The sequence below is a fragment of the Pan troglodytes genome, chromosome X (assembly GCF_028858775.2).
Source record: "Pan troglodytes isolate AG18354 chromosome X, NHGRI_mPanTro3-v2.0_pri, whole genome shotgun sequence".
NCBI lineage: Eukaryota > Metazoa > Chordata > Mammalia > Primates > Hominidae > Pan > Pan troglodytes.
In genome coordinates this window covers 115,834,904-115,850,443 of record NC_072421.2, presented here as the reverse complement: position 1 = coordinate 115,850,443, position 15,540 = coordinate 115,834,904, and the positions used below count along the sequence as shown (strand labels likewise).

The window sequence follows — 15,540 nt, the reverse complement described above, 5'->3', positions numbered from 1 at the left end:
AAAAAGAGTGCTGAAAATGTTACATTTATTTTTACAACATGTTCTCAGTGCCAGCCTTTAGTATGTGTAAGTATAAACCACATGAGTTAGCAGGGGCATTCATCTCATATATAATTTACCCAGTAAATACTTAATTTCAAATTTATGGGTCTTGAACTATGTACCAAATACCATTAAGTTAAACGAAAAGATTAAAAAAAAATCACGAAAGATTTACCAAGAACAAAAGCTTATCAATACAAGCACACTATTAAACCTCAATATAAAGACATTTAGAGTTGGAAGGGTTCTCAAGAGTGTAATCCCCTCAATTTAAAGATGAGGAAATAAAATGACTCACAGTGCAGGGCTCTTTTCTAGTGTACCACACAATTCCTCTTCTCTTTCCTGCTCTATCAAAAGACAGCCCGGTAGCAGAAAGAACGCCAGACAGTCAAACTGATCCGCGTTCTAGACCTAGCTCCACCATTAATTTGCTGTGGCAGCTTTTACAAGTTGCTTTCTCTCTCTAGGTTTCAGTTTTCACAACATTTTACACGAAGGACTTTAACTAGATGTCCCTTCTAGCTGCAACAGGCTATGATCTTGCAAAATTCCTATCTGACAAAACAAAAATACACGTTGCTGAAAGAAAGTGGAATTTCTTGCCAAGAGAACAAAAAAGTTTAGGCTGCTGGTTTTAATGGAGATGTATCAGTTCAATTCAGCAACTTGGTCCTAAAGCATTTTACTCCAGAATTTACCAGGGGAGGATCTCTGTCCACCTCTCTGTCACTGCTCTCATCGCCCTCCACAGAAAAAAAAAAAAAAAATACTGGACTAGGAGTCTGAAGAGCTGGTTTCAAATCCCAGTTCTGCCACTTAAAAGCTCTCTCCTAGGACAAATTCACTTAACCGTCTCTGAGTCTAAGGTTCCTAGGCCAGGTGCGGTGGCTCACGCCTGTAATCCCAGCACTGTGGGAGGCCGAGGCGGGCGGACCATGAGGTTAGGAGTTCAAGACCAGCCTGACGAACATGGTGAAACCCCGTCTCTACTAAAAATTAGCTGGGCGTGGTGGCGCACACCTGTAGTCCCAGCTACTCAGGAGGCTGAGGCAGGAGACTCTCTTGAACCCAGGAGGCGAAGGTTGCAGTGAGCAGAGATCGTGCCACTGCACTCCAGCCTGGGCGACAGAGCGAGACTCCATCTCAAAAAAAAAAAAAAAATGTTCCTCATATGTAAAAATGAAGATAAAAATGAGAAAACCTGGGCCTGGCGAGATGGCTCATGCCTGACAGTAATCCCAGCGCCCTGGGAGACTGAGGTGGGAGGATCACTTGAAGCCAGGAGTTTGAGACCAGCCTGGGCAACATAGCAAGACCCCATCTCTAAAAAAACCTTTAGCTGAGCAGGGTGGTATGCACCTGTGGGAAGATAACTTGAGCTTAGGAGTTTGATGCTGCAGTGAGCCATGATCTCACCACCTCTCCAGCCTGGGCAACAGAGTGAGACCCTATCTTGGGAAAAAAAAAAAAGAAAAGAAAAAAGAAAAGAATAAAGAAAACCTGACCTAAAATATCAATTGCAAAGCTGGGCAAGTGAAGATCATCTGCCACTGTAGAAAAGTAGGCTGTACTGGAATTAAAAGTCTCTAAAAAAACTGGGCTGATTTTTAACTTATTAAATTTGCTTTCAAAGAGTAGATTAACAAAGCCAAAGAAATCATTGGAAGGAAAATGCAAGAAATAAATTAATTTTAGGAAATAGCTTGTGTATTAGGATTGTGCTAATTAACAAAACATGAGATAAGTCTCCACTGCCTATTCAGTTTACTACAATTTGTTGACATAGTCTGTGTACTCCCAAACACACAACAGCAAGGAACATTTCTGAAGTGCCCAAATTCAGTCTATTAACCTTAGAAATTGTATAGTTTGCCACTCCAGATCATATCAAGGAACAGAACATATTTCTGATGACCAATATCTAGTAAGGCAATCTGTTTCCACAAATCAAGATTTCTCACTACATTTCTAGGTTATAAGTTGCCCACCCAGATCTCCTCACGGTGTCTTATGCAAATGATACAACCTTCCACAAAGGATAGAGGAAAATGTAAATGATGCTAACCTTTTTCTGCCCTCAGTGCTGCCAGTTCTTTTCAGATGCAATTCTCCAGATTAGTCTATTCTCTTTCCAATCCTCTAATACAGAAGGGAGCCCTGAAATCCACAAATTGACCCTGTAGTCATAGAACTCAACACACTTAGTAACTGGGCAGGTTAAAGTTAAAATTAGAAAGCTGAGTTCCAAAAAAACCTTTTTCAGTTTTCACCTAATATCAGAGGATCAAAGTGCTTGAGAAGCTGTATTATCTCATGAGGGAAGAAGTGACTCTATCAATTCTATCAAAATGACTCATCCGGTTTAGATAAGTAAAATAGGTCCAAGTTCTATATATCTCCCAAAATAAGCTTTGTGTAAAGTTAACAAATTTGCCAATGCCAAGAAAGGAAGGAGAAAAGCATGAACATTTTGAATGCTTTCTCTGTGCCCAGGTACTGGACTAGACAGTTTACACAGGTCCTGATATAACTTGCGTCCTTTGAAATTAAACTTATTCAGTGGAAAGAACAATATCCACAGAGTAGTTCTAAACTGATCAGCTCATAAACTGATGATTTCCCTCCCCCACCCCAATACACACACACAAAAGTACCAAAGGACTTGGTCTCTCATTCAATCTGAATTGTCAGTTCATTACTTTGAAGGGAAAACCACACACACAAAAATTAAGTTTCACGGAAATCCAATACATTTCAAAACCCAAATGTATTTCCTATGCTCTACACCTAGCTCTAAACTTGTCTCAGATATTGAACTTGAAGGAGATTCGGTGCCATCTCAAGATTGGCCACTGCCACCCCAAAATCCCACAACAGTGACATGAAGGTTGGTGGAAAGACAAACATCTGAAATCTACCAACGTACATTGCTTTCTGATTTTATTACTGTAACTTTTTGGTGCATATTGTGTATAAACATACATTAGTTTTTAGAATGACTTCTAGCATGCATGGCTAACTATACTTGCATCACAGCGGGTTATTTCTCCCACGGAGTAAGTGTGAGAATTGAAGGCAGTGAACTTCTCGAACCATATTAGTCCTTTATACTAACATCTACATTTTACCAATCCTCAAGTTCTTACAGCATGAAAATATATTTCACTGCCTCTATTTCCACGTACATTCGTAGGGGAGTTCGGCGAAATCGCTTTAAAGCACTACCCCAACTTTGAAAAGTGGAGAAGTGGGTAAGTAAATACAAGTCCTAGTCAAGCGAGCATTCCAACTACTGTACTTCCTATTCAGAATCACCCATATTAATCACCACTAAAACATCTTGCAGAATTAGATAAAGAACACAAAGCTGGGGCTCTCCTTCCAATCACCAGATTACTCAGCACTTGTTTGTCCCTCTGCAGTCAGTTGTGCACATTTCTTCTGTCTGGCCATCCTTTTAGACCGCATTCTGCCTAATAGGGACCGTGTATTCGATTTCCTTTACCTCACGATAAGGTGTTATTTTAATAAAACACTGTTGATCTAGAGTACATTCGCTAGAGGACTTTCTTAAGCAAATACCCAACCTTCCCCCCGCTCCTTTTCGCTGTGTGCAAGAAAAAGAGGACGGCAAATAGGGGAGAGTTACAGCCACCTCTGAAGTGAATAGGTAAGTTAGCGGTAAACGGGAGAATAAAAAACTACAAGTTACATTTCTCCTGTTACTGCTCCTTTAATCTACGGTCCCCGAGGCCAAAACGGATGTTTGAAAGGTAAGCTCAGAACCCCACAGATACAAATCTCCGACTCAGGCACGTAAGCTGTTCCCCCTCACAGAAGGCTGGATCAGAAGAGAAACGGGCTCCGAGACCGACCCTGGGACCGTTCAGTAGGGAAACGGCCGGGAGGCTGCCCGAGGTGGCTGACTCCCCCTTCTCCGAGTCACCCCGCCCTAAGAAGCCCCAGGTCTGGGTTCTGAAGTCCTCCAGTGAGACGGGGAGGAACAGCGGTGGCGGACACAGCGGGACCTGGGAGGGGTGTAGGGGGAAGACACAGGAGATGCGGGGGGCTTGGGATGCCCGGCTTCCTGCCGTAGCTGCAGTCACTTACCCCACGGGGTAGCCGCCCCCTAGGTGCACATCTTCAGGGGCATCATAGAATTCCTCGGTGTCGCTTTCCGACGCCATTTATAGGACACACCCGCGGGTGAGGGGGCCGGCGCCGCCTGGAGGAAGGGTGACTCTTGTCTCCTCCTCGTCGACCTCCACCCGGGCGAGACTGGGGAAGTGGGTCTCGGGCGAGGCTGAGGGAGCAGACGATCTGTAGCGAGGAGACTGTTAAGGAAAGGGGGCCGCCCTCAGTTGCCGGGCTTCGGGAATGACCGGCAAAGCGGCCGCCTGAAGAGGCGGCGGTTGGTCCAGGGAACGTTGCTGCCACCGCTCCCAGTGATAGGTGTATAAGGAGCGCGAAAGAGGCGGTGGCTCCTCGCAGTAGGGGAAGAAGGGCGCGCCGGCTACAGCGGCTCCAGTTTCTCCCGCAGCAGCAATTTACAGCAGCTGGAAGAGCTAGTTGCCCGCAAAATACCGACGCGCACCTACCCTCGCGAGATTTCGGAGGGGCGGTAATACGCGGGCGGGGCGAAGAGGTGGCGGGGGCGGTTCCAGAGAGGCAGCGCTCCGATTACTTCTGCCCGAGAAGCCTATCAAAACGGCGCAAGCGCGTTGAGGGCGTTCGGTGAGGGCCGGAAGTAGCCGAGAAGGGAGGGGGTGAGCCTCCCGAAGGGAGGAGTCTAGGACCTGCGCAGGAGCAGCGTGGTGCCCTGGCTCTGAGAGCGCGCGCCCGACGTAGGTGGGGTCAGGCAGAAAGTCTTACTCCCTAACTCTGCAGTTCCAAAGAGACGCGTTTTGAGAGGGATGATTTTGAGTCGGTCTTTTACTTGTAAAGAAATACTCTCGGGAAACGTTGGTGTGGACATTTTGGCGTATATTTACGATGTCTTACTATCCAAGCCCGGAATGTCCCACCCTAGGGCGTCGGCAGGTCCACCACCTCTGGCGTTACGAGAATAACTCGCCCTTATTCACTACGAGATCTCTAATTGAGATCCCTAGATATGATCCTGCCGGCCAGAGGGTGGGGTCCTTGAGATATACACGGGGAGTGTGCCAGTTCCATGGTGTAATGATGGATTTATTGCTGGAGCTGAGCCAGTATTAGGCCTCCGGTTACTTTTTCTCCGCACATGTCTGTCGCTGCCAACACAGTGTGAGAGAAGTTCTTACATACTGCCCAAGATGTGCGTCAGCTAAATGGTAAATATTTATTGAGCAGATATCATTGCAAGCCTACGAGCTAATGGCTTAATTCTGATCCTCAACTGCCCAGCGTCCGGTGATAAAAATAGAAAGGTACTTTTTAAAAAACCGAGATGTTTCTTCTTAAACCACGGGTCATTGACCATCAAGGTGATAACATTGACTTTCAGTATGATCACACAGCATATTTATTTCTCCAACTGACATCATGATAGGCATTTTGAGCTGTTCGTGCAGCCTCAATTAGTATTCAAGAAAAGGCTGGATTGGAGCCAGGGGTATGGTCTCAGAGAAACTGGAAAGGGGCTCTAGACTTTGTCAAGCAATCAGGGCAAGGTCTGCTGTGGTCTAGTGGACTTGGGTAAAAACCAAATGTCATATACTGTATATTCTATAATACCCCAGGGAGTTTAGGGAAAACACTGCGTAATCAAATATATTAATATTTTTGCAGCAAGATATATGATTGCTCATACGGGATAAATAAATACAAGTAAATAGCCTCATTCAGTTTGAGTCAGACGCTTCTGCCAAATAAGTTTAAGATAGATCTATTTGACTGTCAAATAAATTACTAAAAAACAAAAAACAAACCAGAAACTTGGTTTCCAGAGCTTTTGAAGTTTCAGAATTGGAGACAAGGGATTTGTGGATCCTTGTGAGGGTATGACTTTTGTCAAACCTAAAAATTATTAGGTTTTATGTGTCTTAAACATGTTAATTAACTTCCTAGGTATAAAAATGTAACTCAAAGTACTAACTTTTAAAAACGTTTTGCTCACTAAGATAGGTTTTTTTGTTTTCTTTTTGGATTATGGAAAGATACCAGATATAAGGTAGGGAAATATATATTTATGGAAAGATGTTAACTACCTGAATGTGTTCTCTTCCTAGATATCTAATAGTGAATTTATGGCTTCCAAAGAAAAAAAAGTTAGTTTTCTCTGTATGATAGAGGTGTTAGTTCCAGGCGCGGTGGCTCACGCCCGTAATCCCTGCACTTTGGGAGGCCGAGGCAGGCGGATTTCTTGAGCTCAAGAGTTTCAGACCAGCCTGGGCAACATGGTGAAACCCTGTCTCTACAAAAAATTCAAAATTTAACTGGGTGTGGTGGCATGTGCCTATGGTGGAGGCTGAGGTGGGAGAATCAACTACTGTGGAGGCTGAGGTGGGAGAATCGCTTGAGCCCAGGAGGTTGAGGCTACAGTGAGCTGAGATAGCACCACTACACTCCAGACTGGGCAGCAGAGCCACACCCTGTCTCTCACACACACACACACAAAACAACAGCAGCAACAAAAACAAAATGCCGTGTGTGGAAACCAGTCGCTCAGTTTAGTAAACATATACAATTTGGTGTCATGAAGCGTTCTAGATGCTGAGGACAATTGACCGATTAAAAAGACAACTAGATCCGGCGCGGTGGCTCACACCTGTAATCCTAACACTTTGGAAGGCCGAGGTGCGCGGATCACTTGAGGTCAGGAGTTCGAGACCAGTCTGGCCAACATGGCAAAATCCTGTCTCTACTAAAAATACAAAAGTTAGGGGGGCGTGGTGGCACTTGCCTGTTGTCCCAGCTACTCGGGAGGCTGAGGTAGGAGAATTGCTTGAACCTGGGAGGCGGAGGTTGTAGTGAGCTGAGATCCCGCTGCTGCATTCCAGCCTGGGCGACAGAGGGAGACTCTGTCTCAAAAACAACAACAACAACAACAAAAACAAAACAGAAAAAGACAACTTAAGTTTCTGCCTACAAAAAGCTAATAATCTAGCAGTGGAGACAAATACGGAGTCCTAGTTTGGTGCTTTGTTTTTTTTCAATATACCATATCAGCTCTCTTGGACCTTTTAAGCTGCCTTAAACATTATACTTAGAAAAAGGTAAAATGGATAGGAATGATAAACTGGTAACATTTTTAGAGCTTTTAAAGTTTCCGTTTAAATGCTTTTATCAATTGCATGAGAAAGCCAATTGCTAGAATGAATTGCTGGAAACGTTAAAACGCATATAAATACTGCCCATCGTCACTTTTTTTTGTTTTTTTTTTGAGATGGAGTCTCGCTCTGTCGCCCAGGCTGGAGTGCAGTGGCTGGATCTCTGCTCACTGCAAGCTCCGCCTCCCGGGTTCCCGCCATTCTCCTGCCTCAGCCTCCCGAGTAACTGGGACTACAGGTGCTAGCCGCCACGACCGGCTAATTTTTTTGTATTTTTAGTAGAGACGGGGTTTCACCGTGTTAGCCAGGATGGTCTCGATCTCCTGACCTCTTGATCCGTCCGCCTCGGCCTCCCAAAGTGCTGGGATTACAGGCGTGAGCCACCGCGCCCGGCCCCATCATCACTTTTAAAGATGTAAAAGATGTGTTTATTTTGCCTGAAATATCAGTCCTTGAGTTTTAAAGCAGCAGATTTTAGGTATCATCCAAGGCAGTGGTTTTGAAGCTTTTCTCTGTATTAGAAATGGAACCTTAATCAAACTTAATTTTATGCAGAAGTCCATATAGTATACAAATAAAAACTGCTCTATTTGAAACAGGGTTTCAAAGTTGAGGTCCCTGTCTGTTTGACCTTCCTTGAATCTCCGGAGACTGTCCTAAGGCCCGATAAAAAAAAAGAACAAATGAAAAACTATTGGTCCAAAGCAGAGGTTGGCAAATTATGGTCCACTGGACAAATCTGTCCCACTCTCTGTTTTTGTAAATAACATATTGTTGGAACATAGCCAGGACTATTCGTTTATATATTGCACATGGCCGCTATCATGGCAGAGTTGAGTAGCTGGGACAGAGACTGTGTGACCCACAAAGCCTAAGCCTAAGATATTTACTATCAGGCCTTTTTTACAGAAAAATTTTCAGATCCTTCGTCCATAAGATACTATTTTCTAGGGTACCTCAGAACTAAAAATACCCTCAAATTAAATGGTTTCAGCAGATCATATGATGCTGCAAAATCATGTGTGTAGATAAAAATAAGAATAAAACCTTCCCTACCTGGCTCATTCCCAATGACTATTAAAATTTCATACATCTAAGGGTAAGGTGGGTTTAAGGAAAATTTTTATGCTTAACTAAATTCCTTATCTGCATAGCAAATACACTACTCTCCAAAGACTAGAGGTCACAGCCACTGTATGGAACAACTTATCTGTGGGATGTTCATTCTCTCCTCTTGGCAAGAATAATACAAACTGGCAACATCCTTGAGGCTAATTTTGCCTCAACCCCAAGGGTAACCAGTCACTCAGAACATCAGTGTTCCAAGTACATCCTAATGCATGTAGCCTTTTGTTACAAGCAAGAGCTAAAGTGATAACTCAGGAAAAATAATTTTTTATGTACAGTGTTAGGTGATTTGAGACATAATGTTGACAGGAAAAGATTAAATATTACTCACTGTGTTGCCCAGGCTGGTCTTGAACTCCTGGCCTCAAGTGATCCTCTTGCCTTGGCCTCCCAAAGTGTTGGGATTACAGGCATGAGCCACTGTACCTGGTCTACAACCTGCAACCCTTCTGATACCTACTTCCACAAGCAAATTTCAGGTCTTTTTCAAAGTAAAGTACCATCTTTACTGTAGCATTTATGTATTTCCTAATCATTTTACATGTGTAAAACTGTGCTGCCATTTTTATTAGGTTCATATCTTTTTGTGTATATATCACTGATGAAATTTTTGAATGTTGTGCCCCTACCCCATTTTCCCCATAAGCCTTGTGGTTTTTATTGAACAATTTTGCATAGCAGAGTGATTTTTAGGAATGCTCATGCCCCTTTATAGCAGAACTGACTGTAGTCCAGATGTGGTAGCTTCAGGTATGGCTGGATCCAGGGCCCAAGATATATCAATACGCTCTCTCTTTCTGTCCATCTGCTTCTTTTTGTGTTTTGGCTTCAATTTTCCTACTGCAAACAACTTCCTTCTTGTAGTTAGTGAAGATGGCTGCAAGGAACTTTAGCTTATAATGTCTTAATAACTCTCAGTCCCAAAGGAAGTGAGACTTTCTCTGTCAGTGTTTATATATTAAATCTCAGAGAGGATGTTGATTGGTTTTAGGAGGCCCATCTAGCTAGGAGCATACAGAACTCTCATTTGTTCAGGCCTGGGTCAGCTGATTCCTTGCCACTCGCCAAATCAGGAGAGACTACTGTGATTATCTTCCTTACTAGGACTGCATAGAATATTCAGTGGATGTTTTTTCAAGGAAAGGATACTAGCAAAACAAACAGACAAACAAAAGGATACTAGCAGACAGTAGCAACATGTTTATATAAGTTATTAAGGGGTAAGTCTCTATATACATTGACATGAAAAGAGCTCATAAAGTGTTAAATGAAAACAGATGTTACAGAATACTGTGTATAGAATAATCCCATTCATGTCAGTCATTTATCTATGCACATGTGTGTATACCTCTGTGTATGGAGAATTCTGGAAAAATATTCACAAAGGATTTACGGCGAGCATCTTTTGTTGCTGATTAAAATAATAATAATAGGAGGTTTGTGCCTTATTTGTACCTTTGTGTAATGATTTTCTACAGCGAATATGTATTACCTTGTAAATAAGGGGGAATTATTAAAAGAAAATATATAACCTATCATATACAAGGTAGATTTACATACAAAATTAAGATCTAAAATTCATTTCCTACATAGTGCATAACTGAGTCCTGGGCCTATTGTAGGTAAGATGGTTTCTGGAACACTTCAATAAATACCACCAAGAAGCTGAACTTTGAAAAAATACCCACAAAGCAAATCTTGAAATGCAATTATTCTACCGGTAGAAAGTCATATTTTCTGCACTGCAAGCCTGACACATAAAGAGAATAAGTAATGGTAATTTCTAAAGCAACTAGAAATGGTGAATCTGTGAAACAGATCGGAAGCTTTTTGGAGCAAGGTTGGAGGTATACTTCTAACAATATGGACTAAGCATAATTTTGTTTTTCAACACATTGAGTATATATGGCGTGATCTAAAGAGAAATGAATAAAGGCATATGAACTTTATCCTTCAAAAAAATTATTCTGGGTCACAAACTGGAGAAGATGTCTTTTGTCTACCACCCATGGCATCTTTATTTTTTTTAAATGCTTGAAACTCAATCTAAAGGCAAATATTTATATAGAAATTTCAGTCACCAGGCTAATATACACATACACACACACACTCAACAGCAACAACTAGAATTTTCTGGTGCTATAGACTGTGTTCTCTCAAAATTCATATGTTGAAACCTAATCCCCAATGTGATGGTATCTGGAGGTGAGAAGGAACTTTAAAGGTCATCAGTCCAAGCCTCATATCTCATAGATGAATTCCTTCTACAAACTTCACCAGTAAATGGTCATTCAAGGACATGGAGTTTAGTATTTATCCAATCAATTTTTTGGTAACCTCTAATGTTAGCAGATTTCTTCATTATATTTGGCCCAAATCTACATTTCTGTAATTTTCATCCACTGGTTATGATTCTGGTTACTAAGTCCATACAAAACCTTTCATCTTTTCAAAGATGGTTATCAATTCTCTGTTGTATGTTTATCTTGGGAATATATACTGATATGTTTACACTGAATGTGTTCAGAGACAGATAAATGGGAATTTTGACTACACAATTAAGGTGGTGCATTAAATAAATATGCAATAATATGTGCAGATACTATACATGTCCACCATATGTGTACAGTACCTGTTTAATGGTATGTTCTCTGTGTGTACCTAGTAATAATATGTTTTTTTGTTTCTTTTTTGTTGTTTTTGTTGTTTTGAGACAGAGTTTTGCTCTCGTTGCCCAGGCTGGAGTGCAGTGGTGCGATCTTGGCTCACCACAACCTCCGCCTCCCAGGTTCAAGCGATTCTCCTGCCTCAGTGTCCCGAGTAGCTGGGATTACAGGCATGTGCCACCACGCCTGGCTAATTTTTGTATTATCAGTAGAGACGGGGTTTCACCATGTTGGCCAGGCTGATCTTGAACTCCTGACCTCGTGATCCACCCGCCTCAGCCTCCCAAAGTGTTGGGATTACAGGCGTGAGCCACCACGCCCGGCCAATAATATGTTACATAACAATAGTTATTCATACTTTCTAAGACAATTTCATCTATTATTTAATGATAATATAATCACTATCATTAAATTAGTGCTTACTAGGTAACAGGCACCACATTAAGTACTTTCCATATATTATTTCATTTAATTCATACACTATATGAAGAAGATGCTACTATTATACCCATTTTACAGGTAGGGAAATTGAGGTTTAGAAGAGTTAAGTAATTTGCCCTATGTTTCACAGCGAGTTTTTAGTGGTCAGGATTTGAGCCCAAGGCCTTCTGAATTCAGAGCCTGAACTCTTAGGCACTTTAAGGGTAGGAAAGATCATATTATCACCTTTGCTTTACAAATATGAAAACTGAGATGTTGAAAGTGGTGACATGCCTCAGGTTACACTTTGATTTTATTTTATTTTTTTATTTTTTCATTACCTCTCCAGAGTCTGGAGTTTTATTAGCCTGCAACAAATGAAGCATGTTAATGAATGAAATATCTAAAATAATAATATTGCAGCAAGTAAAAAAGCAATTGGTTGATTTTTTTTTCATTTTTTATGGTATGCTTTATCTAAATGGGTACATCTCAACATTGGGGGGTTGTGGTAGGCAGTATTCTAGGATGGCCCCCAGGATTCCCAGCCCCTGGTATACACACATCTCCCAGTTATTCAGTCCCAAACTAATCTAGACGCTGTTGTGAAGAGATTTGTCAGATGTGATTCAAGTTCCAAATCAGTTGACTTTAAGATTAGGTAGATTAGGCTGGGCATGGTGGCTCATACCTGTAATTCCAGCACTTTGGGAGGCTGAGGTGGGCGGATCACGAGGTCAGGAGTTCGAGACCAGCCTGACCAACATGGTGAAACCCCCGTCTCTACTGCAAATACAAAAACTCCCCGGGGCCTGTCGTGGGGTGAGGGGGAGGGGGGAGGGATAGCATTAGGAGATATACCTAATGTAAATGACGAGTTAATGGGTGCAGCACACCAACATGGCACATGTATACATATGTAACAAACCTGCACATTGTGCACATGTACCCTATAACTTAAAGTATAATAATAAAAAACAAACAAACAAACAACAAAAATTAGCCGGGCGTCCTGGCGCATGCCTGTAATCCCAGCTACTCAGGAGGCTGAGGCAGGAGAATCGCTTGAACCTGGGAGGCGGAGGTTGCAGTGAGCCCAGATCGTACTCCAGCCTGGGTGACAGAGTGAGACTCTGTCTCAAAAAAAGAAAAAAAAAAGATTAGGTAGATTATATAGGTGGATCTGGCCTAATTACATGAGTTCTTTAAAAGCAGAGAGATTTTTTTTCTGGCTGATGGGGAAGAGGAAGTCAGAAAAATGCACTCTGGTTGGCCTAGATGAAAACAAACATCTATGCTGTGAACTGCCTACGAGGGCCATGCGGTGTGGATTATGGGTGGCCTCTAAGAGCTGAGAGTGAACCCCCAGCTGATAGCAAAGAAATGGGAGCCTCAGTCCTGTGGCTGCAGGGAACTGAAGTCTGCCAACAGCCAGCAGGAGCTTGGGAGAGGACCCCAAGATCCAGATGTGAATGCAGCCTGGCTGACATCTTGGTTTCAGCCTTGTGAGACCCTGAGCAGAGAGCTTAGTCACACTGTACTCAGATTTCTGGCTTACAGAACTGTGAGCTAATAAACTGGCATTGTTTTAAGCCACTAACCTTGTGGTAATTTGTTATGAAGCAATAGGAAACTACTACAGGGATAAATATCCTTATCCTCTCTCCTGGTTAAGAACCACAGATCTAGGTAGGTCATGATAAAAGCACGTGTAATACATCAACATGGACTGTTTGCTTTCTGAAGTCCTTGAGTGCCCTTGGGAATAAATATAACACTGGAGTGAACATTATGGTGTGTTTCTCTTAACAGAAAAACAGTGAATTCAGAAAAAATAACCTAACATGCATTTAAGATATGAAAGAAATGTTTAGCATCATATACACTACAGACACACTGTGCCCCAAATTCAACCCCATTTACAAAATGTTCCCCAGAACCCCAGCAATCCTCCTACGCATGTGATGTTAGGGACTGCCTGATCCCTGCTTCTGTGGTCTTTCCCATTGGGTGAATCTGCTTGCCTTTAGAACTTGTGCTCAGTTCCAATGTCAATCTTTATTTTTTTCATTCCAAATACTTTTAGATTTTAAGGTATAATTGACAAATAAAAATTGTATATATTTATGGTGTACAATGTGATGTTTTAAATATATATACACACATTGTGAAATGATTAAATCAAGCTAGTTAACACATCCATTACCTCACATATGTATCACTATTTTGTGGTGAGAACATTTAAAATCTACTTTTAGCAATTTTCTTTTTTTCATACCTTAGACTTTCAAATGATGTACTCCCGTGTGTGTGTGTGTGTGTGTGTGTGTGTGCACGTGCGTGTTATTATGCCGAACACTTGCAGAACTCTTTCAGACTGAAAACTCACACCCTTCAAATCAGGCAAATTCTCCATTATTTGTTTTCTAATTTCCTGCTTCCTATTTTTCTCTGTTCTCTTTTCTGTAACTTATATTAGCCATTGGTCTCATTTTCCATGTTTATTTTCGCTTTTTCTTTTTTTAACTTTAAGCTCAGGGGTACAAGTGTGGGTTTGTTACATAGGTAAACTTGTGTCATAGGGGTTTGTTGTACAGATTATTTCATCATCCAGGTATTAAGCCTAGTACCCACTAGTTGTTTTTCCTGATCCTCTCCCTCCTCCGAACCTTCTCCCTCCAATAGGCCCCAGTGTGTGTTGTTCTCCTTTCTGTCCATGTGTCCTTATCATTTAGCTCCCACTTATAAGTGAGAACATGTGGTATTTGGTTCTCTGTCCCTGAGTTAGTTTGCTAAGGATAATGGCCTCCAACTCCATCCATGTCCCTGCAAAGGACATGATCTCATTAATTTTTTATGGCTGCAAGCAATTTTCAAGTATATAATATATTATTATTAACCATAGTCACCATGTTGTGCAATAGATCTCCAGAACTTATTCCTCCTGTCTAACTAAAACTTTCTATCTTTTGACCAATATCTTCCCATTTCCTGGCTGTGGCCCCTTACTCCCCCTAGGCCCTGGCAACCACCACTCTGCTCTCTGTCTCTATGAGTTTGATATTTTTAGATTTCACATGTAAGTGATATCATGCAGTAGTTGTCTTTCTGTGCCTGGCTTATTTAACTTAGCATAATGTACTCCAGGTTCATCTGTGTTGTCACAAATGACTGTATTTCCTTCTTTTTAAAGGTTGAATAGCATTCCTCAATGTTTATCTTAATAGTGACCTTCCAGTATCATTATCTGGTGTCACTGTGGTTGCATGATCATTCATTGCTTCTTCAACAGAATTAATAACAGATTAAGGGCTCACTATATGCCAGGTATGGTACTATATATCAGGTTAGCAGTGGTATGGCCTGATCCTTGACTGAGCTTTTCATCTGCATTGTCTAAGCCTGGAATCTGACACATGATCCATATCATCTGGGGATGGGGCTCCCATTAGTCATTGGCCAGTCCCTGAAAAACAAAATCCCTAACTTTTCACTTATGGTTTTTTGCCTATGTTCCTCACCTTTGAAGCCAAATCTTCAGCATATCAGCCTGCCCTGACTATAGTCTTCCTATGTTTCCTGGCCAGTACTAAGTCTGGACTTGAAACCTAGCTTGCCCTGCTGGATTTTTTGCCTTCTTCTGTTATCCTGTCCACCTTTACACACTGCCCATCTAAGTCACAGTGGCTGGCTGGTATGGTTGGGAATATCTGTTCCTTTAGACCTGCCATATACCTCTTCAAGTTGGGAAATAGTAGACATAATTTTAGTTTTTCAAATTTTCTGACAAAGTTTTATACCCAAAATGATCATTTTGTGAAGAGTAGACAACTTGTTGTGGCCAGGTGCAGTGACTCACGCCTGTAATCCCAGTACTTTGGGAGGCTGAGGCAGGCAGATCACTTGAGTTCGAGACCAGCCTGGCCAATATGATGAAACCCTGTCTCTACTAAAAATACAAAAATTAGCCAGGCATGGTGGCACACACCTCTAGTTCCAGCTTCTAGCTACTCGGGAGGCTGAGGCAGGAG

The 15,540-nt window shown here is 41.9% G+C and overlaps 1 protein-coding gene across 4 annotated transcripts in view; it reads right to left on the bottom strand.

The window, feature by feature from the left end:
• WDR44 (WD repeat domain 44) overlaps nucleotides 1–4,744 on the bottom strand; it is a 103,860-nt gene extending 99,116 nt beyond the window's left edge. For 3 of the 4 annotated variants that reach the window (XR_010154628.1, XM_016943651.3, XM_016943654.3), the window contains exon 1: nucleotides 4,156–4,744. Coding sequence is in view for 3 of the 4 variants with exons in the window: in XM_016943651.3 (XP_016799140.1) it covers nucleotides 4,156–4,232 (77 nt within the window). In the remaining variant the exon portion in view is untranslated. The remainder of the gene's footprint in view (nucleotides 1–4,155) is intronic. The other variant, XM_016943653.3, reaches the window with a different exon arrangement.
• Between the last annotated feature and the right edge of the window lie 10,796 nt (nucleotides 4,745–15,540).